Source organism: Candida oxycetoniae (assembly GCF_023343755.2).
Source record: "Candida oxycetoniae strain CBS 10844 chromosome Unknown scaffold20, whole genome shotgun sequence".
NCBI classification, from domain to species: Eukaryota; Fungi; Ascomycota; class Pichiomycetes; order Serinales; family Debaryomycetaceae; genus Lodderomyces; species Lodderomyces oxycetoniae.
In genome coordinates, this window is record NW_026055449.1 from 140,028 (window position 1) to 167,842 (window position 27,815).

The 27,815-nt window shown below is 38.5% G+C and overlaps 9 protein-coding genes across 9 annotated transcripts; 6 read left to right on the top strand and 3 right to left on the bottom strand. All coding sequences in view use genetic code 12, as the record gives it.

Annotated features, from left to right (window-relative positions):
* Positions 1-1,025: 1,025 nt before the first annotated feature.
* On the bottom strand, positions 1,026-2,960 carry KGF56_003064 (U4/U6-U5 snRNP complex subunit; the record flags this gene model as incomplete). Its single annotated transcript, XM_049324359.1, has 1 exon — positions 1,026-2,960. One exon carries the CDS (start codon positions 2,958-2,960, stop codon positions 1,026-1,028), a length of 1,935 nt encoding a protein of 644 aa, XP_049179909.1.
* Positions 2,961-4,620: 1,660 nt separating this feature from the next.
* On the top strand, positions 4,621-6,249 carry KGF56_003065 (uncharacterized protein; the record flags this gene model as incomplete). Its single annotated transcript, XM_049324360.1, has 1 exon — positions 4,621-6,249. One exon carries the CDS (start codon positions 4,621-4,623, stop codon positions 6,247-6,249), a length of 1,629 nt encoding a protein of 542 aa, XP_049179910.1.
* A 2,506-nt stretch (positions 6,250-8,755) lies between these two features.
* On the top strand, positions 8,756-13,189 carry CST20 (mitogen-activated protein kinase kinase kinase kinase; the record flags this gene model as incomplete). The annotated part of the gene is made up of 1 exon (XM_049324361.1): positions 8,756-13,189. The coding sequence occupies one exon, from the start codon at positions 8,756-8,758 to the stop codon at positions 13,187-13,189; it is 4,434 nt and encodes a 1,477-aa protein (XP_049179911.1).
* A 518-nt stretch (positions 13,190-13,707) lies between these two features.
* On the top strand, positions 13,708-15,903 carry THS1 (threonine--tRNA ligase; the record flags this gene model as incomplete). The annotated part of the gene is made up of 1 exon (XM_049324362.1): positions 13,708-15,903. The coding sequence occupies one exon, from the start codon at positions 13,708-13,710 to the stop codon at positions 15,901-15,903; it is 2,196 nt and encodes a 731-aa protein (XP_049179912.1).
* A 684-nt stretch (positions 15,904-16,587) lies between these two features.
* Positions 16,588-17,232, top strand: KGF56_003068 (uncharacterized protein; the record flags this gene model as incomplete). Its single annotated transcript, XM_049324363.1, has 1 exon — positions 16,588-17,232. The coding sequence occupies one exon, from the start codon at positions 16,588-16,590 to the stop codon at positions 17,230-17,232; it is 645 nt and encodes a 214-aa protein (XP_049179913.1).
* A 479-nt stretch (positions 17,233-17,711) lies between these two features.
* Positions 17,712-18,632, top strand: KGF56_003069 (uncharacterized protein; the record flags this gene model as incomplete). The annotated part of the gene is made up of 1 exon (XM_049324364.1): positions 17,712-18,632. The coding sequence occupies one exon, from the start codon at positions 17,712-17,714 to the stop codon at positions 18,630-18,632; it is 921 nt and encodes a 306-aa protein (XP_049179914.1).
* A 502-nt stretch (positions 18,633-19,134) lies between these two features.
* Positions 19,135-20,145, top strand: KGF56_003070 (uncharacterized protein; the record flags this gene model as incomplete). The annotated part of the gene is made up of 1 exon (XM_049324365.1): positions 19,135-20,145. One exon carries the CDS (start codon positions 19,135-19,137, stop codon positions 20,143-20,145), a length of 1,011 nt encoding a protein of 336 aa, XP_049179915.1.
* A 123-nt stretch (positions 20,146-20,268) lies between these two features.
* Positions 20,269-21,624, bottom strand: SCW11 (putative glucan endo-1,3-beta-D-glucosidase; the record flags this gene model as incomplete). Its single annotated transcript, XM_049324366.1, has 1 exon — positions 20,269-21,624. The coding sequence occupies one exon, from the start codon at positions 21,622-21,624 to the stop codon at positions 20,269-20,271; it is 1,356 nt and encodes a 451-aa protein (XP_049179916.1).
* Positions 21,625-23,368: 1,744 nt separating this feature from the next.
* CDS1 (phosphatidate cytidylyltransferase) lies at positions 23,369-24,829 on the bottom strand (the record flags this gene model as incomplete). The annotated part of the gene is made up of 1 exon (XM_049324367.1): positions 23,369-24,829. The coding sequence occupies one exon, from the start codon at positions 24,827-24,829 to the stop codon at positions 23,369-23,371; it is 1,461 nt and encodes a 486-aa protein (XP_049179917.1).
* Between the last annotated feature and the right edge of the window lie 2,986 nt (positions 24,830-27,815).

A 27,815-nucleotide genomic window follows, 5' to 3' on the forward strand; every position in this document is an offset into this window, starting at 1 on the left:
TAGATAGACTATCGAGCGAAGCGAGATGGTGCAGAAGCACCTCTTAGACTATCGACTATCGAGCGAAGCGAGATAGTGGAGCAGTACCGGCTAGTGGAGAAGCACTTTGTAGACACTATCCATTATCGAGCGAAGCGAGATGGTGCAGAAGCCCTTTGTGGACTATCGACTATCGAGCAAAGCGAGATGGTGGAGAAGCACCTCTTAGACTAACCACTATCGAGAGAAGCGAGATGGTAGAGAAGCACCTCTTAGACTAACGACTATCGAGAGAAGTGAGATAGTGGAGAAGCACTTTGTAGACACTATCGACTATCGAGCGAAGCGAGATAGTGGAGAAGCACCTTGTAGACTATCGACTATCGAGAGAAACAAGATAGTGGAGCAGCACCGACTAGTGGCACTAGCTGCCACCGACACTAACGACACTATCTCGCTCTGCTCGATAGTGGAGCACACTAGCGGCGACCGACACTATCCGGCTCTGCTCGATAGTGGAGCACACTATCTGCCACCAACCTACTGACACTATCAAAACCATTGAGCAGACTTTTTTAAAAAAAAAAAATATAAATATAAATATTAGGACTTTTGAAACTATTGAGCAGAAACTATTCCCTCTGCTCGATAGTGGAGAAGCACTGTGTAGACACTATCGACTATTCCCTCTGCTCGATAGTGGAGAAGCACTGTGTAGACACTATCGACTATTCCCTCTGCTCGATAGTGGAGAAGCACTGTGTAGACACTATCGACTATTCCCTCTGCTCGATAGTGGAGAAGCACTGTGTAGACACTATCGACTATTCCCTCTGCTCGATAGTGGAGAAGCACTGTGTAGACACTATCGACTATTCCCTCTGCTCGATAGTGGAGAAGCACTGTGTAAACACTATCGACTGTCTCGCTTCGCTCGATGGTGGGAGCACTGTGTAGACACTATCGACTATCTCGCTTCGCTCGATGGTGGGAGCACTGTGTAGACACTATCGACTATTCCCTCTGCTCGATAGTCGATAACCCCATTAATCTATAATTTTCCTCTCCAAACTCAACTTTGCACCACCAATATTTTGTCTTTTTCCAAGTCCCGTTCCGTGATATTTATGAGAAAGATGTTTGTATGCCTGTTTTGCGTTCAAAACCCTTCCTTCGTCATCTTTATAACTCAATTCGACTTTTGGCTGATAGGATCTAAATTTGCCTGTTTCATCTTCTTTGTCACCTGCACCGGTAATGCTTCTTTTCCTCCTCTTCCTCCATCGACTATTTTCATCCTTCTTACCCTTGTGACTTGCTTCAGCAACGATCCCCTTATTCTGTAACCTCTTATCCAACTCCTTATCCAAAAAATCCAATCTTTCACTTTTGGAAAGTTTCATATACGACTTATCCTTTCTCAAGTCTTCCTCTAGTATTCTTTTCTCAATACCAATTTTTAACGCTAACAAGCTTGACTTTTTAGCTAGTTCCCCATCATCATTTTCACACGGGTTTGATGATTGGATGATGTTTTTGGATTGAAGAAATTTAAGAGTGTCAGCTAATCCACCACTGAATGTGGGTCCTGGTTCATTCTCATCTCCATCATGTGAAGATGACGCTTGAATGTCTCCATCATGTGAAGATGCCGCTTGAATGTCTCCATCATGTGAAGATGCCACTTGAATGTCTCCATCAATACTAGCGTGTAATTCATGAGGAGGTTCTGAGCCATCATGGTGTTTGACATTACTACTATGATAGCCTCCTAAATCACGCATACCTCTATCTCCATCACTTTGATTGCCCAAAATATTCACTTCTATTTTGTTCAAAAACCCCTCGGTATCATCGTACAAATTTCCTGCATACATTTGTTTCTTCTCCTCGTCCTCCTTCTCTTCTTGTACCAGATTAGCAATATCTAAAGCTATTTCTTCTGGACTCATCATTTTCCTTTTCTGTTTCTGTTTTACTTGTCTATTCATATTGATGCAACTGTAAAATTCTTCTTCCAAGTTCTCATAATCAAGATCAAGAAATTGATCTTGTTGCTGTAACTCGCCATCTTCAATCTCAGTGCGCTTGCGCTTGGTACTCTCATCCAAGGGCTTCTTTTTCTTGATTTTCTTCATCTTGACTTGAGGAGGCGTTATTTGAGTAGCCTGTTCTTCGATATCATCGAAGAAATTTGTGAACCGAGTTCTATTAGCATTAGAAACAGACGACTCGTCATTTTGCGTGCTGGAACTGTTGTTGGTGAGGACAACCTTACCTTTCTTGATCATAGCAACTGGCTCCTCATTTCTTTCACTTTCTTCTTCCTCATTGTATTTTCTATAATGTCGACCACTGAATTTAGCCATTTCGGCCTCTTTGCGATTTTCAAGATCAATCTCCAACTTTGTATCATTGCTCAATTTCTCATTAACCAAAACATCTCCAGTTTCATCATCAAGTAAACCAGAGTCTTGTAGTGTTAAAATATCGTTATTTCGTAACCCTTGCAATCTCTTACTACTATGACCAATTATTGCATTCACTTTATTGGCATTGCCGAGTTTTTCCCGATTGTCTAGTTTCGGTTCTTTTGATAGGAGCTGTTTCTTTGACCCTAAACTATTCAACCAGTTATCTGTACCCTCGACGTTATCCCCAGCGTAAACGTCTATAGCTGCATCATCACCATCATCACCATCATCACCATCATCAACAACATCAACAACATCATTTGAATTTGTCGGTCTCCGTTTGTTTGCTGCGCGTTTTGCCTCTTGTATTCTCTCTCGTAGCAAGATATCCTTCTTCAAATTAGCGCCACATATATTATTGTTGGTCACAACATCAACATCAACATCAACATCAACATGATCATTCTTAATAGTCACTTCTTTTTTCGCCGATACTGGTATTGGTTTCAACCCCAACTTCTCTCGTAGTTTATTAGTCTCTTGTATAGATAATTCCTCATTAGACATGTTTATGAATTAACGTTCCTGGCTCTACCCGAGATACTCAAGAGATGTCCAACACCTATATCTTTAGCTTATTAAAGAGAGTATCTACTTGCAATAGTTTAACTATTTGTTTTTTCTCCGCCATAGTAATACTGCGACACCATAAACAATCACCACTATCGAGCTCCACTATCAACTGACACGATCGAGCTCCACTATCGAGCAGAGCGAGATAGTGGAGCATTTCTGACTGACACTATCGAGTGACACTGTCGAGCTCCACTGTCGAGCTCCACTATCGAGCAGAGCGAGATAGTGGAGCATCTCTGATTGACACTATCGAGTGACGCTATCGAGCTCCACTATCGAGTGACACTATCGAGCTCCACTATCGAGTGACACTATCGAGTGACACTATCGAGTGACACTATCGAGTGACACTGTCGAGCTCCACTGTCGAGCTCCACTATCGAGCAGAGCGAGATAGTGGAGCATCTCTGATTGACACTATCGAGTGACGCTATCGAGCTCCACTATCGAGTGACGCTATCGAGCTCCACTATCGAGTGACACTATCGAGTGACACTATCTCGCTCTGCTCGATAGTGGAGCATCTCTGACTGTCACCATCGAGTGACACCTTCGAGCGACACTGTCGAGCAGAGCGAGATAGTGGAGCACACTAACTGTCACCGACACTATCTCGCTCTGCTCGATAGTGGAGCCACCATAAACTATCACCACTACTAAAAGCATAGTAGTGTTCAAGACTTATTCACAAATATAACAAGAATAAGAGAATGTATGATTCTTTTTTAGTACGAACCCGGGGAGGGGGGGGAAAGAGGGTCATTAGTTTGTCTACAAATACCTCTTGCTACAAGTATTTCTTTGTTGTGTAAAAGTGTGCTCTTGACTATGGTTTAGACATCGACACTATCGAGTGACACTATCGAGTGACGCTATCTAGTGACACTATCGAGCAGAGCGAGATAGTGGAGCATCTCTGACTATCACCACCGAGTGACTCCACCGAGCGACACTGTCGAGCAGAGAGAGATAGTGGAGCATCTCTAACTGACACTATCGAGTGACACTGTCGAGCAGGGCGAGATAGCGGAGCACACTGACTAATGACATTATCGAGCAACGCTCAGTAGCTTGTTACAACACTATCGAGCAACGCTCAGTGGCTTGTTACAACACTATCGAGCAACACTTAGTAGCCTGTTACAACACTATCGAGCAACACTTAGTAGCTTGTTACAACACTATCGAGCAACACTTAGTAGCTTGTTACAACACTATCTCGCTCCGCTCGATAGTGTTGTATTAAGAGCCAGTGTTGCCAGTGCTTATCACCATGTCTTCACCAAAGGGGATACCAAAACCATCAAATAGAATAAAAAAAATTGTATGTTGTGCACCAATTAACAAAACATTACAACAATATCTCGCTTCGCTCGATTGTGTTGTGTTGCTCGATAGAGGAAGGGAAAAGAGATATCAATCCATCTACAAGACTTGTTACAACACTATCTCGCTTCGCTCGATATCCATCTACAAGACTTGTTACAACACTATCTCGCTTCGCTCGATAGTGTTGTGTTGCTCAAAAAGAGCCGCGATGACGATGAAAAAAGAAAATGAAAATGAACAAGAGCAAGAGTGATAAATTGGAATGATAGATCAAGAACAAAACGCATTAAATAGAGAGTCCATTCCTGCAATATCATCATCTTCCATGCACCAGTCAATATCTCCACCACCATTATCATCTGAAAAGCAAGACTCTTTTCCGTTTGAAATGAACAAAGAGCAATACTCGGAACTAGTAGCTGATGAAACTGATTTTGATGCTTCTTTTCTTAGTTTAGTAGAGACTTTGGCTGATTATTTCCCAACTTTCCCCAAGACAGAAATCAAGATTCGATTGAAATTAGCTGATAACGTTGAAGATTTGATCGAGGAGCTATTTAGTGAAACAGAACTGAATGAAATTGGAATACAGCAGGATCGACTGGAAAAGTCTACTTTACCAACAAGTACAAAATATAACCAAGAGGCCTATCAGTTGCATGAAATATTCCCACAAGTAAGCTTATCCATAATAAGCAAACAGTTGAAAGATAACAATAATGATGTACATAAAGTTGGCATGATCTTGCTTAATGATGACCCAACACCACCACCACTGCAAACAACAGGATTTTCTTCAAAGAATCTGAATGTGAATCAATGGTTTGAACTACCCGATATGGTGAGTAGAGTTAAAAATTTTCTTGGGGTTAATAACGTGTCTACACAGGACCAACAAGGGGAATGTTTTGTTCTTGAAGATAATGATGTGATACATTATATCAGGAGAGCCAATGGCAATTACAAAAATGCATTAATTGAAATCATCAAAAATCTTCGACCTAAATTACGCAAAGAAGTAGTTAACGTTGGTGTTGAAAGGAATTGCAGTAGGGTTCAAAGAGGTGGCAGACAAACTAACAACATTAGTAGCAGGCTATCGAACCAGGGAGTCAGATATATTGAAAGCACTTATAAGTACAATCCAAACAATAAGGAAAGTCGTGAGTTATGGCAGATATATGAGAATAACCTAGTAATGCATTCGATGGATAAGAGTTTTCTTATTAGTGCATTGGAGTTTTTCCGGGGCAATTGTGACAAGGTGATTGAATTGGCATTTGAACTAGCTCAAGCGGATGCCAGTGAAGGCAGCAGTAATGAAATTTTTGAAACCAAACTGCGCAGCAAAAATGGTTGGAGAATAGTATTTGGTTCTGATGAGGCAGCCACTAGTTATCAATCACTATCACAAACTTTTCGTAACTACACTGCCAAAAGAAAACCAAGCAACGATACTTTTACTACAAGCAACGATACTTTTACTACAAGCAACGATACTTTTACTACAAGCAACTCTCTGACATTATCGTCAGCAACTGCACCATTTGCAACTAGTGAGAGACTCGATGCCTATGTACGAGCTGGGACTCTAGACTTGCATAATTTCAAATTAGTTGAAGCAATACAAACTACAAAATTAGTATTGAACCATTGGTGGAACCAAGAAACAAAACAAAGAATTGAAGAAGGCCGGTTGCAAAATTATGGGAATTTAGCATTATTTGTTAATCATATGTCAATTATTACAGGACGTGGCATACATTCTGTTGGTAATGTTAGTCCTATTAAGAAGTATGTTAAGGAGTATTTGACTAAACAGAGTTTTATATTTGACGAATATGCTGGGAAATTTGACGTTAAAGGAAAAAGGAAAAACATTAAAAAGTAGATTTTATCGAGACTATCGAGACTATCGAGCGAAGCGAGATAGTGGAACAACACTCAGTAGCTGTCCACTATAGAGCAACACTCAGTAGCTGTCCACTATAGAGCAACACTCAGTAGCTGTCCACTATAGAGCAACACTCAGTAGCTGTCCACTATAGAGCAACACTCAGTAGCTGTCCACTATAGAGCAACACTCAGTAGCTGTCCACTATGGAGCAACACTGACTAGTTTGTTACAACACTATCGAACAACACTAAGTAGCTTGTTACAACACTATCTCGCTCTGCTCGATAGTGTTGTTCGATAGTGTTGTTCGATAGTGTTGTTCGATAGTGTCGCTCTATAGTGACGGTGTAGACGTGTATTTATATGTATAGATATATGACAAAAGAAAGATGAGCCTTTTGTTGGAGCATATTCGGCGCAAAAAGTGGAGAGGAAAAGCATAGCGACATTTTTATAATTGCAATCTGTACAATCACGTGATAATATTAACTGGCACAATTATCTTGTGTATATCACGTGACTGTACCATTTTGTACAACTATCATGTTTCTTTCACGTGACCCTTTTTTTTTTACTGGTTAAAAAATAAAAAAGAAAAAGAAAACCGTGTTTGTCCGTTATAATTTTTTTTTGACTCGTTTGCAACAATGCGCTACCAAGTGTCACATGAAGTAAGGGGGTTAGGTACCATCTATCCCTTAATTTAAGCTTCTAAGCTCATCGCATCGAAAAGACAAAAAGAGAATAGCTACTCTTTGTTGTTCTTGGATTGTTGATGATAAGCCGATTCTGATTCATTCATGAAATCATAAAAAATAAAATCCCACTTTTTCTTGGGGGCAAACGTGCTCGCGGTGACTTGTCTATTGCAAAAGAAAGATACAACATCAATAGCAAAAGGTACAATAGAGAGATATTGCCATATAAAGAAATACAAAGTAAATACTACAAAGCAATACCATACAAGGTAATACCAGGATAATACCCTAATACCCTACAAAATAATACCATAACAAGGTCACTACAAAATAATACCATAACAAGGTCACTACAAAATAATACAAAGCAAATACTATAACAAGATAATACCATACAAGGTAATACCATACAAGGTAATACAAGGTAATACAAAGCAATAACTCTATACAAATTTGATGAGAAAAAGTATTTGTACTACAAACTAATTTTATAGTTTAATTGTTTTATACTTTTTATTCAAGTTTAATAGAAAACTCGTCAGGGGAGAAAAAAACCAACCAAATATTTAAAAACTTTACAACCAAATATTTAACAACCAAATATTTAAAAACTTTACAACCATTTTTAAAAACTTTACAACCAAATATTCTACAACTTTACAACCATTTTTAATAACAACTCTACAACCAAATACTCAACAATAAAAACTCTCCAATCTAGGAGAATATATCAAATATACTTTGCTTCTTAAACAGTGGTATAGGTCAATCTTGTTAAATATGAGATACAACAAATACCAGACACATGTTAGCATTATACTATAAGTCTAAATTGAAATCTAATACTATTGAAATCTAATACTAATACTATTGCAGTACTATTGCAGTACTATTGCAGTACTATTGCAGTACTATTGCATTACTCTAATACTATAGCATTACTCTAATACTATTCCATTTTCAATGCAATAGCATTAGACTTATAACTCAAACCTAAACCACTTTTGCTGTCTGTCGCAAAAGAGAAAAACCCAATTTAGACAAAAATAAATCGACAGACAAAATCCCGCGTGTCATTAAATTTTTTTTCTTTTTTTTTTTTTTGAGACACAGACACAGACAAAAAAAAAAAAAAATAATAATCAAAAAATCAAAAAATCATAACCACAGAAGAGACACTGATCAAAAAAAAATTCACACTAACTAAACAAAGCTAAGTGATATTGTTTAACGGCACCTTCCAACATCACTAAAGACTCCCCTAGTGCGAGTCCCACTATTCATTCTCACCGCCATTACTTCAACTGCGTTGCGTGCCTTTACCATTAAAGGTGCATCATTAAACATTTGCAAAACAGAACCAGAACACACACACACCCCTTGTTTTAGGTTATATATTTCGCTGCTGCTACTGCTACTGTTACTGCTACTTCTACTGCTACTGCTACTGTTACTGCTGCCTTTCCTTTTATTCCCCCTTTTTTTTTCCACTCATTAGCCGCTTCGACTTAATAAGAAAAAGGCATTTGGTTATTCAGCACGAACCCAATAGGAACCCTCCTCCCCCATAACCATACCCATACCCACACAAGCAAGTCTGTAATATCCTTTTTTGGTTCTTTTTTGGTTGTTTTTTTTTGGGTTCTTTTTTTTTTTTTTTTTTTTTTTTTTTTTTTTTTTTTTTTTTTTTTTTTTTTNAAAATAAAGAGTCTATGAAAAATGATGAGATCTTTTTTTTTTTATTTTTTTTTTTTTCCTTCTTACGGTTGTATTCATTTTACAAAGTTTTATCTGCACATAAAATGGGTCTTGTCAGTGGTGCCCATGAGACGCTAAGTTTGCATTCTGATTCGCCTCGTTGCCTTGATTCAGTAAACCTCAATCCAGCAGCAAATCCCAACCCAACAGACCTTGCTTCGGCAGACCTTGCTTTGGAAAACAACCCAGCACAATCTTTGAAACAGCTGGACTCACAGGAACTATATTCCCCTGCTAGTCATATGGTTGAAAACCACCTTTTACGAAATAGTTCAGATACAGAAAATGATCATTCTTTACCCGAAGCAGATTTGGAAGATGTGCACTTTCCCCAACCAACCTTGAAAGCACATGAAATTGGAATAGACTCTGGCATGGGCTTGGGCTCACCGATACATGAAAAATCAAAACAATTTGATGAAAAAAACTCAACATCTATATCCAACGGCTCTATCAAAAACCAAGATATCAAGGAAAAGGAAAAGGAAAAGGAAAAGGAAAAGGAATCAAACGGTTATAGTCAATCCACGTCAGAAGAGTTGTTAAATACAGGTGAAAATCAAGAGCCGAATAAAGTAGTCTCTTTGAAAAAAGACGTTTTAAAGGATGACTCTGTGCTTGATAATCACATTGATCACAGTAACAACAACAACAACAACAACAGCGACACTTTTTCGGGAATGCCACCAAGAATGCCTGGAACCTTTAATGTCAATGCATTAAAAAACTCAGGAGATCATGATGTCCAATATAGCGAATCTAGACATGCAATGAATAACAAAAACGAGAGTGAAGATTCATTCTTTGAAAGTCCACTAAACGCCTCAAGTGATGCCATAGTAAATTACTCACCCGTCATAATGGAGGAATCAAGTATACTAGAAGAAAAAGAAGAAAAGGAACAACACGAAGAAGAAGAAGAACAAGAAGAAGAACAACAACAACAACAACAAAAAGAAGAAGAAGAAGAAGAAGAACAACAACAACAAGAAGGCAGCAAAAACCTTAAAGAGTCTAAAATCAAACAAGATAGTCAAGACCTCGAAGAATTTGAGATTCAACCAGATGAAATATTTCTATCAAGTGCGAGTGGCGCTTCAACAAATGCCAATGATGATGATGATGATGATGATGATGATGGTGGTGATGGAGTGAAAAGCATATCACGTGACGAGGATCCTGCTTTCATGGCATTTTCTGAATCAGAACGGGAACAAGTTCATAGTCAGGACAACAGTCAGTACCATAGTCAGATTGAAAGTTTGCCTCAAAGTCAATATGAAGGTTTAGATAAAGAGCACGGGCATAGTCAAGATAATGACGAAGATCGTGTTCGTGCACTGCTTGGCTCGAGTTTTCTATTAGATAGCCAACGTTTGAGTTCGAACCCTGACTCATCTAGAATATCACGAGTATCACAATTGTCGAATTTCAAATCTTTATTAGACCCAGGAAAACCAGTTCACCCATCAAATTCGCCATTGGATATTGTCAACTATTTAAATGATAAATACGATTCAAATGATTCTTCAAACAATGTATCAAACATACCCAATCGGTCAAAAAGCAATGATCTGCACGAAACATCATCACCAGTATCACTATTTGAGGACCAACTGCAGAATTATACAATCACCAGTATGAAACAAAAACATCAGTTCAATCAGACACCTTCACTCGGCCCGGAGATACCAGATGCGCCTCCCCCTCGACATTACAGGGATACTATGAGCAACTCAACAGTAATCAGAACTCCGCAAGGTAAGGAAGACAATTCATCAGAAACAACTGCAACTGCTCCCGTGGCATCTTCTCTGAACAGTTTATCAGCTCACAATCAAACGAAAGCAATCACTCCAGTTCTGCAAAATCCAACAAGGTTTTTAAGCTCTTCATCGTCAACTTTGATAAGCCCGACTCAAGTTGTAAATGCTAATATTGCTACACCTCGAGATAATTCTACTCTTGCATTTTCTTCGTCACAATCACCAAGGAGTTTAAAGAAAAGAATGAGTAGCAAAAAAGTGCGAGATGTTTTTTCTTCCATGTTTAATAAAACAAGGTCTTCTCAAAATGGGCCACCGTCACCAGAACTTAATATGAAGATAAGTACGCCATTCAATGCTAAACATGTAGCTCATGTTGGTGTTGACGATGATGGTTCCTACACAGGCTTGCCACCGGAATGGGAAAAATTATTGGCAGCTAGTGGTATAACGAAGAGAGAACAACAGCAGCATCCTCAAGCTGTCATGGACATTGTTGCATTTTATCAAGATACTAATGAAAACTCTGAAGACAATGTTTTCAAAAAATTTAAGTTTGATAATAATCAAAGCAGTTCCAGTTGGTCGATTAATAACAGTAGTAGCACGCCGCCAGCAACACCCAGTGGTAATTCGGATAGCCCACAGCGTACACTGACATCATCGTATTTCGAAAGAAACACCGAGGATGTAGATCAACCACAAGACCAGACACCTACACAATATAATCAAGATGACACTACAGTGCAAACACCGCAATCTATACCATCACAGCCAAAGACCCCCAGCAGCTCGCTGCACGAACACCTGTTTATTCCAAGTAGACCGGCACCAAGACCTCCTGCAACTCCAGTTTCTTCCTCTACTCATACTATCATCACCAAGACTACTCCTAATATGAAATCTTCTACACCACAGCAGCAAAAACAGGAACGGAAACATCTGGTGGAGAATAACTCTCCAATCCGGATGAACACTCGTTCACTTTCCCATAAATCTTTGAAATCCTTAAGGTTCAAAAAGGTTGGTAGTGGTGGTGTTAATGGCAATAGCGGTGAAAAATTCAGCAATATTCCACCACCACCTCCTCCTCCTCCACTTCCAATTAGTATTCCGAAATCTAAATCCCATTCTGCTTCTTTATCACAACAGATCAAACAAACGTTGTCGGGGCCAACCACAGCACCAATTTCGCAAAGCGCCAAATTTGATGATGGCAATATTCTTCCTAGACAAAGGAAACATGAGTTTAAATCGCATAGGGCACCTCCGCCTCCGCCTACACTAGCTGGAGCACCGCATCAACAAAATGTACCACCGAGAAATGCAGTACAACAAGCACTAGATGAAGTTGCTACTTCTTCTTCTTCTACTTCTTCTTCTTTTTTGCCTGCAAACACCAAAGAGGGTCTCCAAAGTAAATATCAAGAGGTACAACAAAGACTTCGAGAGCAGAAAGCTAGAGAGCTCGCTGAGATTCAAAGAAAACAAGAGGCCAAAACGCAACTTGAACAGCAACAGCAGCAACAGCAGCAACAGCAGCAACAACAACAACAACAACAACAACAACAACACCAACAACAACAACAACAACAACAACAACAACAACAACAACAACAACAGCAGCAGCAGCAGCATCACCATTTACCGCACTCACGGGGATCGAGTGATATCCCGACTGCTGCCAGTGGCGGTGCTGCACCTTTCCCTCCTTCTCATATGCCATCATCATCTAAAGTAGGATCAGGACCAGTTCGTGACGCCAAGCAAGCTGCGCTCATTGCACAAAAAAAAAGAGAGGATAAGAAACGAAAAAACCAGCAAATCATTAGTAAGTTACAAAGTATATGTACTTCAGGAAATCCTAACGAGCTATACATTGACTTGGTCAAGATTGGACAGGGTGCTTCAGGAGGTGTTTTCATTGCGCATGATGTTCAGAATAGAAACCGGACTGTTGCTATAAAGCAAATGAATCTTGAGCAACAACCAAAGAAGGAATTGATCATTAACGAGATATTGGTGATGAAGGGAAGTAAACACCCGAATATTGTCAATTATATTGATTCTTATTTGTTGAAAGGTGACTTGTGGGTTGTTATGGAGTATATGGAAGGGGGATCATTAACTGAAATTGTCACGCATAGTGTTATGACCGAGGGTCAAATTGGTGCTGTTTGCCGAGAAACTTTAAAAGGTTTAAAGTTTTTACATTCGAAAGGGGTAATACATCGTGATATCAAATCTGATAATATCTTATTGGATATCAATGGTAATATCAAAATGACTGATTTTGGCTTTTGCGCTCAAATTAATGAAATTAACCTTAAACGGACGACAATGGTGGGGACTCCATATTGGATGGCACCTGAGGTTGTATCACGTAAAGAGTATGGACCAAAAGTTGATATTTGGTCGTTGGGTATTATGATTATTGAAATGATTGAAGGTGAACCTCCCTATTTGAATGAGACACCCTTGAGAGCATTGTATTTAATTGCTACTAATGGAACACCTTCACTAAAGGAACCAGAAGCCTTGAGTTATGATATTAGAAGGTTCTTATCGTGGTGTTTACAAGTTGATTTCAACAGACGTGCTAATGCTGATGAATTGTTACTGGATAAGTTTATTTTGAATTGTGATGATGTTAGTAGTTTGAGTCCGCTTGTGAAGATTGCTAGAATGAAGAAAATGAACGATGATGAGTAAAAATGGAATGGGGTGTGACAATAACAAGAAGAGAAAAAGGGGAAGAAGGTAGATTATAGGTAGTAAAGGCGGGGGAGGGTAAGAAGGTAGATTATAGGTAGTAATGCAGGGGAAGAAGGCTGATCAAGTCTTGAAGAACACGTTGATTTTAATGCTTTTCAATTGAATATTCAAAGGTTTTGTATTATCACAAATAAAAAATAAAAAAATAAACCCCAGATTTGCAAGAGATTTCTATAACTTAACAATATACACACACTAACAACAAATCTCTTTTAATGCATTGGGCCTACCATCAATGCAACAAGGGAGGAAGCCTGAGGAGAAAGAGGAACTTGAAGCGGTGTCTCTATAAAGTCAGAGAAGTACTGCTGTATTCACTAATGCCATTGTTTATTTGTTTTTTGTTTTTTTTCAAACTCTATTATGTAAAGCGAAGACGTTGAAAAAAAATCAAGGTGAAAAAAAAAAAAGGCTCGATAGACCACTAGTTTTTCTTCTTCTCTTTTACCATCAAGATGACCGACGTTGTAGCGGAACAGGTTGAGAAATTGACTGTGAAGGAGGATGGATTTGAGAAGAAGAAGGAATCTAAGAAGGAATCTAAGAAGGAATCCAAGAAGGAATCCAAGAAGGACCAATCTTTAGCCGGTCTGTTATACATGGATCCACAACCGAAATTCCTCCAAGAAAGGATTGAATTATTCGATGAACTCAAGAAGAAGTACGAGTTTGAAATTTCTCAAAAGGAAAGAACACCTGTGGTGATTACTTTAAAAGATGGTACTGAGAAAGTAGGAACTGCGTATGAGACAAGTCCCATGGATATTGCCAATTCTATAGGTAAGTCATTTGCCGAAAGACAAGTTATAGCTAAGGTCAATGGTCAGTTATGGGATTTGCCTCGCCCATTAGAAGCAGAGGAGAAAGTTAGCTTGGAATTTTTAGATTTTGAGCATCCTGAAGGGAAAGCCGTGTTTTGGCATTCATCGGCCCACATATTGGGAGAATCTTGTGAGTGTCATTATGGGTGTCACTTATCGCATGGTCCTCCTACAGATAATGGGTTTTTCTACGACATGTCTATCGATGGTGGAACCAAGTTTGTTACTAGAGCGGACTTTCCTAGTTTGGAAACCATTGCAACTAAAGCTATCAAAGAGAAGCAAAAATTTGAAAGATTGGAAATGACCAAAAAAGATTTGTTGAAGATGTTTGCTTATAACAAATACAAGGTGAAATTTATTAGCGACAAAATCCCCGATGGCACTTCAACTACTGTTTATAGGTGTGGTCCATTGATTGACTTGTGTGTTGGTCCTCATATTCCTCATTCGGGGAAAATTAAAGCTTTCAAAGTGTTGAAAAATTCAAGTTCGTATTTCTTGGGTGATGCAAAAAATGATTCATTACAAAGAATCTATGGTGTCTCGTTTCCAGACAAGAAACTAATGACTGAGCATTTGAAGTTTTTGGCTGAAGCTGCTGATAGAGATCATAGAAAAATCGGTAGAGACCAAGAACTATTCATTTTCAATGAAATGTCACCTGGCTCAGCCATGTGGTTACCTCATGGAACAAGAATTTATAATACCTTGGTGGATACTTTGAGAAGCGAGTACAGACAAAGAGGTTACGAGGAAGTGATTACTCCAAATATGTACTCAACGAAATTATGGGAAACTTCGGGACATTGGCAGAATTACAAAGAGAATATGTTTTCATTTGAAATTGAAAAGGAAACTTTTGGATTGAAACCGATGAATTGCCCTGGTCATTGTATCTTGTTCAAGTCAAGAGAGCGTTCGTATCGTGATTTGCCTTGGCGTGTTGCTGATTTCGGTGTCATTCATCGTAATGAGTTTTCCGGTGCGTTATCTGGATTAACAAGGGTTCGTAGATTTCAACAAGATGATGCACACATCTTCTGTACTGCAGACCAAATTGGTACCGAGATTTCCGGAGTATTTGATTTGTTGAAAAAAATGTATGGTATATTTGGATTTGACTTCAAGATGGAATTATCCACTAGACCTGAAAAATATGTTGGTGATTTGGAGACTTGGAACGCTGCTGAAAAGAAATTGGAGCTTGCTTTAGACGATTTCCTAGGGAAGGGAAATTGGGAATTAAACCCAGGTGATGGTGCATTTTATGGTCCTAAGATTGATATCATGATTAGTGATGCTTTAAAGAGATGGTTCCAGTGCGCTACCATTCAGTTAGATTTCCAGTTACCATCTAGATTTGAATTGGAATATAGAACAGATAGCAACAATGTTTTGGAACGTCCAGTTATGATCCATAGAGCCATTTTGGGTTCAGTGGAGAGGATGACTGCTATATTGACTGAACATTACAAAGGCAAGTGGCCATTCTGGTTGTCACCAAGACAAATATTGATTGTTCCGGTTAGTCCTAAATATAACGCGTATGCCGAGAAATTACAAAGAATATTCAATAATGAGTATTTATTTTACTGTGATATTGACATTAGTGGTAATACTTTGCCCAAGAAAGTTAGAAGTGGTCAATTATTGAGCTACAATTTCATCTTTATTGTTGGAGAACAAGAAGAACAGAACTATAGTGTTAATATCAGAAATAGAGATATTGCTGAAGAACAAGGAAAAAACGCCATGGTCAAAGTAGACGATGTTATTAAACAAATGATTGCTTTGAGGGACGAAAAGAGAAGGGACAACAAGTTGTAAAGAGAAAATAGGAGGAAAGAATAAGAGCGGCTCTCCAACCACAGAAACTATATAAATATAAATATATATATATCGAGACTGATAGCCTCCTATAGCCTATTTTTTTATGCTAGTGTAGGAAACCGTGAACAAGTTGAACCTTGCCCATGCTTTACTCTTTACAAGGGACCCTTTCATTCTGACTCAACCTAATAGATCACTCTGGCGGTAGCTACTAAGTGCTGCTCAATAGTGCTTTCTACTCTACTACACCATTGAGCAAAGCGATATAATGCTTTCTACTCTACTACACCATCTCGCTTCGCTCGATAGTGTCTGCTAAGTGCTGCTCCACCATCTCGCTTCGCTCAAGATGAGCTATAAAATGACGTAGAGCGTTTTTAAGTTGCAATTCTTTGTATTACGTAATTTCTTACTTAATCTAAAAGTCATCTACGATTGCAAAATTTCACCCATTTAGCAAGCAATATATATAGAGATGAATGAACGAATTGTCTCCGGATAGAGAGTTTTCTCATTGAACAAATTGTCCAGCTACAAAGCTTTCTCATTAAACGAATTGTCCAGCTACAAAGCTTCCACATTGAACGAATTGTCCAGCTACAAAGCTTCCCCATTGAACGAATTGTCCCGCTACAAAGCTTCCCCATTGAACAAATTGTCCAGCTACAAAGCTTTTTAGATATGTCCGTTAATCCCTTGCAAGAAATACTAACCGGCCAACAATTTCAGCAATGTGTTAATTTCTACGAGGCCGATCAAAGATTAGACCAAAATGATAGATTGACTATAGCTACTGCATTACAGAGCATTGCTTTAAAGTCAAATCTTGTTGGCTATACTTGTGGTATGCTTGGTTTTTTCGCTCCAACGGCATATTTCAAGCTTGCCAAAAAGCCAGCACCCACCCCTTGGTTCTTGATACAATATCCCTTCCTTTCATTGTGTCTTGGGTTTGGTACTTTAATTGTGGGAAATAACGTTACTACAAAGCACCTTTTCAATAAGGCAAAGCAGGATGTTACCCAGTACCCCCCCAATGCCAACGTTTATAATATATGGCAAAATATGAGCTACCAGAATATTGGAGCTTATACTTTGTATTATTTTAGAACTAGCTTTAATCCAATGTTTATCATTAGAGATCCAAGACTCGCTACTAAGGGCCCATTAATTGACGAGAAATTGAGACAAAAACAAGGAAATAATACTCATTTTACCGATGCAGTAGGGTTGGGCAATTACGATAACCAGGGAAACCGTCATGATTTGGGAGTAGTGGATAAATTAAAATTACACCATGGTTTCGATGTCTCAAAAGATACTTAGAAAATAAAGGATACAGGCACCTCATAGAGGTATGAATCACTTTATCTCTGTCAACTCTCCCTAATATCGAGCGTAGCGAGATGGTAGAAACAACTCTAGTAGATGTGCAAGCACTTCATAGACATACAACTCTAGTAGATGTGCAAGCACTTCATAGACATACAACTCTAGTAGATGTGCAAGCACTTCATAGAGGTATAAATTGAAAGAAGAAGCAAAATCACTTTATCTCTTGTCAACTCGGTTAACTCGGTCTATTGTTCCTTGTACAGACCCACTACCCTATGGCAGTTAGTATGCTCCACTATCTCGCTCTGCTCGATATTGTTGATAGTGTCAGTAACAGCTAGTATGCTCCACTATCTCGCTCTGCTCGATAGTGTCGCTCGATAGTGTCACTCGAAAGTGTCGGTTGAAAATAAATGAAGAAAAAAACCAAGCGCTTATATATTTCTGGGGTAGACCATATTTATTAACCAATGACCGAGTCTTCAAGTGAAAACTATCTCCAGAATAAGCTATCGCCTCAACAGTTTCAAGAGAGCATTGATTTCTACGAAGCTGATCGTCAATTGACGGTTGAGGATAGGTTAAGATTGACGAAAGAGCTTCAATCAATTCTCGTATCAAACAACTTGATTGGTTATTCTGCCGGGATGGTTGGGTTGTTAGTACCTACAATATACTATAAGCTAATCAAAAAACAGTCACCCAACAAGTTATCATTTATTCAAAAACCGTTATTTTCCTTCTTTTTTGGCTTTGCTAATATGATGGTTGTCAGTTCAATTGTAGAACGTAGGAGTTACTATGATGTATTAAATAACGGCACTTTGAATGATCGACAATTGAACGTGTGGAAACGTATGGATTGGCAGAAAGTCCCTGCTTTTTTTTACTATTATTTGAAGTCATCTAAAGACCCTCGGTTCAAATTACGCGATCCAAGAAGTATAACTGTTGATCCAATCACCAAGAGACCAATTGAAACAATCTCGACCATACCAAATGATCCAATCACCAAGAGACCAATTGAAAAGTTTCAAAATAGCGAGACTACTCCTCAAAGAAGGGTTGAGTTCAATCCTCAAGCATACAGGGAAAAAGAGTTTCAAAATGATTCAGTAGGTGATTTTAAACCTGATTTTGTAAACGGCGTAGGGCTAAATGATCATCAACAATTATCCCACTGGGACCAAATTAGATTGGCAAATGGATTTGATGTCACTGCAGACAAAACAAGTGTCTCGCCACCTATTACACCACCATCGTTTGGTTTGCTTGGTAATGAAGATAATATCTCCTCTGAACAAGAATCGCTGTCTAGACAAGACTTTGTCGAACAGGCACCACAAAAACAACAATCAGCCTGGGACAGAATCAGAACAAGTGAAAAGTAAATACACTTTTCTACAAACTACTGAATGAATGCGACACTAGCGAGCGAAGCGAGATGGTGGAGCAGTACTGAACGACACTAGCGACACTAGCGACCAATGCTGCTTACCCTCTACAATTAGCTCATCGCTCCACTAGCGACCAATGCTGTTTACCCTCTACAATTAGCTCATCGCTCCACTAGCTCGCTTCGCTCGCGAGCTAGTAGAGCAGTACTGAACGAATGGATGAAAGAATAGGGATATCAAGTATCAAAACCAGTTATATCACGTGATACATCTCATGAGATGCTTTTGAAAGTCTATATCAAGACAATGAATGACCGACACTATCTGCCATAGGGTAGTGCCGAGTGCCTGCCCCCCACCCCTCTTCCCTTCTCTGCTCCCCTTTCTCTGCTCCCCTTTGAATAGTTGAACAAGCTCATCAGAGCTGATCTTTAAATCCGAAAAAAAAAATTATTAAAATGTACCCCGTAAAACTCCTTCACCAAGTAAGTAAATAATGTCACGAATAGCGAAAGAGTCACTACCTGCGAAACAGGTTTGCGAGAACCGTAAAGGCAAGATACTAGAGAAGTTGGAGGACGAAGTACACAAGGTCAACAAACTACGAGGCAAGCTCGACCATAGGAAGGAAAGCAAAGCTTTTGAAGAAGAAGAAGAAGAAGAAGGTGACAAGGTAGAAAAGGCTAATGAAAGTTGGCTTTTAACCACGGAATATTACAAAAATATTGACACCAAAGCTTTTCGGCAGTACGAGCTAGCGTGTGACCGAGTCAAGCAATTTTATGAAGAACAGCATGCAAAGCAAACTGTAGCTTATAACATTCAAGCACGGATAGATTTCAAAACTAAATCAAGAGATAAGATGAGTGTTTGGCAAGGGTTGGAGAAACTTAATAAGTTATTGGATGATAGCGATCCCGATACTGAATTGTCACAAATTGATCATGCGTTACAAACGGCAGAAGCTATTAGAAGGGATGGACAACCACGATGGTTTCAGCTCGTGGGGTTGATTCACGATTTAGGCAAGTTGCTTTATTTCTTCGATTCCAAAGGACAGTGGGATGTTGTTGGCGATACTTTCCCTGTTGGATGCAAATTCTCCAAACGGATCATATTCCCTGAAAGTTTTCGCAAAAACCCTGATTTTTTAAACCCCTTGTATAATACAAAATATGGCATTTATTCCAAGAATTGCGGGTTGGACAAAGTAATGTTAAGTTGGGGCCATGATGAGTATATGTATCATGTTGCTAAGAGGAGCTCGATTTTGCCTGTTGAGGCGTTGGCTATGATCAGGTATCATTCGTTTTACCCTTGGCATCAAGAATATGCTTATGGATATCTCATGGACGAACACGACAAGGAGATGCTCAAAGCAGTAAAGGCATTTAACAAGTATGATTTGTATTCCAAGATTGATCAACAATATGACATCGAAGAGTTGAAACCGTACTACATGGAGTTGATAGATGAGTTCTTTCCTGGTAAAATTATTGAATTTTGAAAAACAAAAAAAAGAACAAAAAATCTATACTTATATATATATATATATGTGTGTGTGTGTTTGTGTGTTTAACACAAGTTTAAACGAGTGAATGATGATAGAATGTGGTTGGTTTGTTGGTCTTTAGGCTAATAATTGAATGACACCAAAGTATTGTTCAATGCCATATGGACCGGGATCTTTCCAGAAATCATTATAAGTAGTTAATATTGTCACGTCACCACCAGTGGCTTCCATTATTGAAGAGACGGCTATCTTTTGATTTTCTGGACTTGGAACATTTAAGCCAAGTGTTTTTCCTTTTGAAGGGTACCCGGTTTCGGTTATCCATACCGATTTGCCATTACATAAAGCCAAAACTTGAGCTTGCTGTGAAGTAATGTATGAGCCAGCATTCTCGGGGCTGATATTTGTGTTGAAGTATGAGTGGGGATTAATACCAACAATATCGATATCGGAATCGGTACATAACTGGGGGTATTTAATGAATGTGGCTGGTGGTTCGGAGGTGGTGACGTATCCATTGTATCCAGAGGATCTTAATTGAGATTTAACTGAATTTAGTTTTGGTATCAACTGATCTAAAGTGACGAAATTGGAGTTTATTGCTTCATTTCCAATAGTGATTAGGTCAAATATGTCCCAGCCATTTTGCTGACCGTAGTTTATTATTTGTTGAATTTGATCATCAACTGAATTAACTCCGGCTTCTGACATCCAAACCCCTTGGTTTACTGTTATGCCTAATTGTTTGCATTTGGATAATACCGTTGTTAAAGATCCACAATCGGTACCGTATGATCTTATTTTTTTAATTCCCTTACTTGCAATGAGTTCTAAATCGTAATTGATATCGTCTGCTGATTTGCATCCGCCGCTATTTGCATAGGGAGAATAGACAATTGTGGATGGATGTGGAAGCAAGTCTCCGGTACTTGAAGGAGTCGATGTTTGTGTGGATGTAGTTGTAGAGGTTGTGGAAGTGGAAGTGGCAGTGGAAGTGGCAGGGGTGGCAGGAGCAGTAGTGGGAGCAGCATCTGTTGTTGTTGTCGATGTTGTCTCTGATTGTGGGGCAGGAGCAGGAGTGGGAACAGCTTCTGTTGTTGTTGTCGATGTTGTCTCTAATTGTGGGGCAGGAGCAGGAGTGGGAACACCTTCTGTTGTTGTTGTTGTCTCTGGCTGTAAAGCAGGAGTAATAGCAGCAGCTTGTGTAGCTAATGGGACATCTTTCTGAACAACCGAGGTGAATGTAACTGGGAAAGTATTCCATTGAGTATCAGTGATTGTACTTGTAGAAGAACTTCCGTCAGGTAAAATATATATGCCGACAGGTGGCAACCATACAGTAGTTGTGCCTGTGGTTCTAGTTGTGGTTTGTGTGACTGCAGCAGCAGTGTGGTATCTTGTGATGACTGCTGGTAATGGAACGGCAGATATGAGACGTAGCAAAAAGAATGTGAATATTATGGAAATCATCATTGAAGAAGGATGGAGTTTAGTAAAGAATGTGAACTTGTCTACCTAGCGAGCGAAGATAAAAGTTGTGAGAACAAACGAGAGTGAAGATACTCCTTTATTGAGTATTAGCGAGTGTATAATGGGAGCAAAGTTTGGTAAAATGAAGGAAAGTAATGGGGTTTGGTAAAATGAAAGGAAAGAAAAAGTTTATAGAATTTAATCATCTCAATGCAGCGGAGATCGGTTGCATCTTATAGTGTTGAGCTTGTACCTTGATCTTCTAATCTGTATCATGCTGGCTCGCCTTCTGAATCAGAAAGTATTGCCAAAATAGTTGATCAACATTGACAATATGAAGTTCTTAACACACGGATTTGTGAATATTATTTTCCTTCTTTTTTTTTTTGCACCCAAAAGTCTTTACAAGCAAGCTCGCTTAGTCTTTATTTATTTCTTTTTTTGTTGCTTCTAGATTTTGATAGCACCAGCTCAGGGAAGTCCCAATTAGGAAATCCAGTCTGATCTACTCTTTTTTTGACAAGCTGGACAAGAAGATAAGATAATGTGTGGGTTGTTGGATAAATGAACTGCCGATGACACCACCAGTAACGGTTCCTCTTCCTTGCTTCCCTATCTTAGTCTTTGGATGTGCTACATTCTCCATCTTTCCATGAGAAAAAAATTCATTTTTATATTCAACGAAGAGATATTACAAATAACTTTATACTATAGTGTAGAGTATCAAATAACTTGTATATGCTGTCACAACAAAAGCGGAAGGGGAAAATTGGTAATTCCACCTAAAGTGGTTTTCTCCATTCTTTAGTATAGATTCAACCCGTGTGTCATTCATTCTTTAGTATAGATTCAACCCGTGTGTCATCCATTCTTTAGTATAGATTCAACCATTCTTTAGTATAGATTCAACCATCTTTTAGATATGAGATTTCCATATCGCTAAGCCGTTTTTTTTCCCGCTTGCATGAAAGGTGTTGTAATTGTCAAGTGGAGAGAGTCACACGGCATTTCATGTTTTGCCAGCAACACTAAGAGATTGACGAAAAGCTGGAACATTTTATCAATTTGGAAGTACGTGCGGCGTTGAGCGTTTTTTTCTTTTTTTTTCTCACATGTTTGTATCGTAACTGAATTACTAGAGCATACAATGTAGCGTGTATTGTACTGTTAGCTTTGTCTTGTCAGCACCACACTCGTACAGGAGATTGGTCTTGGCGAGAGAAAGAGAGTGTGTGTGTGGAAAAGAGGGGGTGGGTGGGTGGAAAGAGAAAGGGCAGAGGCTATGAGGCTATGAGGCTATGAAGGATACTTTTTAACGCTACCATATGGTATTAGTTCCTGTTCTGGCTTTACCTATTGGTATCCAGATCCTCAACAATGTAAGCAGGTCCGCCTCGCATTCTATCCAGAGTCAGTTGATATCGTACTGGCCACCAGTACTGGTAGTATGGAAAGTTTTACTGCTACTACTACTACTAGAGGTTTTGCATTCTGAGAGTATTTTCAACTATACATCTCATGATATTATCTCCTCCACCAACTCTCCTTATATTAAACAAGCAAAAAATAATACTCCAGTCTTGGATTCTACAAATTAAAATTATATTTCCATTTCTAAACCTTTACAAAACTGTACCTCTCATCCAAGACACAACGAAAACAGAACGAGACTTAATGAAGGTTTCCTATTTGTCTTCCTCTTCTCTTTCTTTCTCTCTCTCTCTCTCTCTTTCCTTACTTTTTCTCATCAAAAGTCGACATCTCCCTTCTTATTCTCTAATAAATCATATATCAACTTCAATTTCTCATCATCTATTACGCGTTCTCGATTTAAATACCTTAATAAACTCTTTACCAATTGAACTAATTGCGGTAAACTCAAGTTTATTATAGCCATTTGTAAAATCTTCCCCAAATTCATGTTATTATTACTGATAAATGTTTGGTAATACAAATAAGTAAAAGAACCCATTAAGAATTGGCAATCGAATCTATCGGTGGCACCACCATGACCTGGAATGGTATCGCCAAAATCTTTAATTCCAAAGGCTCTTTTCAAACCACTGGCAAAAAACCCACCAAATGGTGCTATTAACGAAGCAAAAGTGGCCAATATGGCAGCATGGAAATATATTGGCTTAAAAGTAATTATCTCCACTCTATCACCAAAGAACTCAATAACGTTTGTTGGCAATTGATAAATCTGTGGAATAAATACTGGGTTTGGTTCACAATGAGGAAAATTATACAAATGAGTTGACAAGTTTTGTGCTGGGCATATTAAATAGTCTGATTTCGTCAACAAATAAGTTCCAATAATTGCTGCAATTCCAGTCATTATCCAAGCTCCCAAAAATCCCTCTACTGTCTTTTTCGGTGAGATTTCAATCAATTGGGTTTTGCCAAATGTAATGCCACAAATATAAGCAAATATGTCATTAACAATAACCAATGCACTTGGTAAAAAGAACCAAAATATGCCATGAAGGATATTATCCATGATCAAATGAGCTTGGAACACAACTAGCAACAAAGTCATATGAGTCACACACAATTGGGCAAATTGGAATTTATAGTACCCCTTTTTCAAAGTCCATACAAAGAATACGAATCCTGCAATGTAAAAAGAGTAACTGATAAATTTATGGTTGACTACCAACAATGATAAAATTTTATAAGAAAGTACCTTATCTTGAAAAAAATCGACAAAAGATGGAAAATCCAAGTAATACCATGTTGTTACCAAGAAATACCAGTTTAAAGATCTGTTATAAGGTATCTTTTTATCTCTTGCCGGTTCTGAAGTCAATGCAATAATCTCTTTAAAAGTTAGCAATTGAAACACAAGAATCAGTATTATTATGGGTATATGACCAGATGCCAATATAAGGAAAAAGGCACTAATCATAACAAATGTCCAAATTGTCCTTGTAATAAATGCTTGTTTTTTCCTTTCCTTTTCATTCACCACAGGACCCTGACCGTGATCTTGGTTTTGGCCTTGACCTTTTTCTCCTTCTTCTGATTTCGATATTGTGGGGGTAATCGAATTGGGGGTAATTGAATTAGGAGTGATTGATACAGATGCAACGTGATCCTTGGATAGATGAGATGTATCTGCCACCTCTGCATCCGTTTCCGTCTCTGTGCCTGTTTTCGTGTCCAGCAGATGGATTCTATTCTTGTTTTCTTTACTTTTGCTTGTCATTATTACACTTTTCCTCAAAGGTTTACACTTTTCCTAAAGGTTCTTTTAAGGGATGTGGGGGGAGGGGATGAACTCGTATTATTCAGCCACACAGTATACACGATATAGATCTTCTTTACCAGCGTTCCACTTTTGGTGGTTATTAAGTTAATTGCTTGATTTTCAAAATTTGAAACCTGATTAATATAGTAAAGGTTGAAAAATTTATTTATTAAAGAGAAAAATTAATTTTTTATTTTGTTTCCTTGTCTGGTATAAAATTCTATTTTTTTGGGGCGAGAAGGAAGGAAGAGGGAGCGGGAGGGGGGCCAAATGGGGGGCCAAGAGGGGGGCCGAGAGGGGGGCGAGAAGGGTTCAGTGTAATTACTCTTCTAGGTAATAGTAACTACTAGTTACGAGGAGAGTTTATTCCAAGGCAGTTTCAACTGCATGGAATAGACACAAAAAAAGATAAGACTATCGAACAACACTATTGAGCACAGCGAGATAGTGTTGTTACAAGCTAGAAATACTATCGAGCAACACTATCGAGCAACACTATCGAGCAACACTATCGAGCAACACTATCGAGCACAGCGAGATAGTGTTGTAACAAGCTAGAAATACTATTGAGCAACACTAGTTGTCACTATCGAGCGAGATAGTGGAGTAACACTAGCTGCCATGACACTAGCTGTCACCACCACTAAATAGCTGAATTTTTATACAAGAGGGTAGCAATAAATTTCGAGTTGATGCGAGAGAAATTGTACTAGTAAGCCCAATGTGCCAACTAAAAAATGTAGAGAAAGAAACTAGTAAGGATTGGAAACTAGTTAGGATTGGAAACTAGTTAGGATTGGAAACTAGTTAGGATTATGAGAAAAGTAGTGAATAGAAAAAAGATACTAGTATTGAGGATTATGCAAAATTATCTTAGAGTGAGATGACTAATACTGATAGCGTCAGTGGCAGCTATCTCGCTCTGCTCGATAGTGTTGTTAGTGTTATAACAAGCTAGTACTGCTCCACTATCTCGCTCTGCTCGATAGTGTAGCCTATCTCTCTTTGCTTGATAGTGTAGCCTATCTCTCTTTGCTTGATAGTGTCGCCTATTATTTTTATATTATTTTATTACAAACTTTTGAAATTGACTCCTTACATTCTTAATCCTATCACATGTAAATTATACTTGATAATCTGACAAACCATTTTATTACATAATCACTTTATAGTAGAGTCGATTGGATATTATGTAATAAAAGTGCTGTTTAGTATGTAACTAAATTATACCCAAAAAAAAAAAAAAAACCTTTTTTATTCTTGTAGCCAACAATTTCGTGTAGAGAATTTATCTTGGGAATAATTACCCTACACGAAATTAAAACTAAGTTGTCACGTGGCAATACTATCGAGCAACACTATTGAGCAACACTATCGAGCAACACTATCGAGCAACACTATCGAGCAGAGCGAGATAGTGGAGCACACTAGCAGCCACTGGTAAACAACTAGAAGGAAGAGAATCAATTTTTCACTTTCTTTCAATTATTTGATTTGTATATCACTAACGCTCTATATCAAATGCTCTATATCAAATGCTCTATATCAAATGCTCTATATCAAATGCTCTATATCACTAATGCTAACATAATAATGCTCAATAGTAATAGTCTCTCTTACCATTGGGGTTGTAACTGTATATAGTCGGTGGCAGCTACAAAGTACTGACACTATCTCGCTCTACTCGATAGTGTTGATTGATAATGTACTAATATCACTACTAGTATCGCTACAAAGTGTTGCTCCACTATTGAGCAAAGCGAGATAATATACTAATATCGCTACTAGTATCACTACAAAGTACTGCTCCACTAACTCGCTTTGCTCGATAGTGTTGGTCGATAGTGTCGGGAAAAAGAATATCAAAAAAGAGTAAAAACTGACAAAATTGTCAATAATAAACTATCTAGAATTTTTAAACAATTTTGTTCCCAAAATGGTAGTATTGCCATTTTGGGAACTTTTTCTAAAAACAATATTCGCAATAGACAAATCTAAAAAAGAGGTAAAAACAAAGGAAAAAGTACTCTTTTTTCGATTTCCAATAGACAATTGACACTATTGAGCAGAGCGAGATAGTGAAGCACATTAACTGCCACTGACAATCGATACTATCGAGCAGAGCGAGATAGTGGAGCACACTAGCAGAGAGTGTGGTGGGCTATAACTGTAGAAAGTCAGTATCTAGCGAAGCGAGATAGTGGGACAACACTGACTAATGACGCTATCTCGGTCGATAGTGGGGCAACACTGACTAACGACGCTATCTCGCTCGATAGTGGGACAACACTGACTATTGACGCTATCTCGCTCTACTCGATAGTGGAGCACTATGTTAGAGGCTCTCCCATCCGAGTGCAAAAACATTGTAAACACTATCACCTGAGATCAACATTACCAGCATTAGAGCAAAATCCTTTTTTATCTGAAATCAACATTACTAGCATTATAGTAGAATCCTTGTTTCAACTGAGATCAACATTACTAGTATCGCTACAGAGTACTGCTCGATAGTGTCAATGGCAGCTACAGAGTATCGCTACAGAGTACTGCTCGATAGTGTCAATGGCAGCTACAGAGTACTGTCTACTATCTCGCTTTCCTCGATAGTGTCGGTGGTGTTGCTCAATAGTGTCGGGAAAAAGAATACCAAAAAAGAGTAAAAACCTGATAAAATTGTCAATGATAACAATCTAAAATTTTTAAGCAATTTTGTTCCCAAAATGGTAGTATTGCCATTTTGGGAACTTTTTTCTTAAAAAAACATTTACAATGGTCAATTTTAAAAAAGAGGGAAAAACAAAAGAAAAAGTACTCGTTTTTCGATTTTCAATCGACACTATCGAGTAGAGCGAGATAGTGGAGCACACTAGCTGCCACTGACAATCGACACTATCGAGCAGAGCGAGATAAGCATACTAGCTGCCACCGACAATCAACCTTC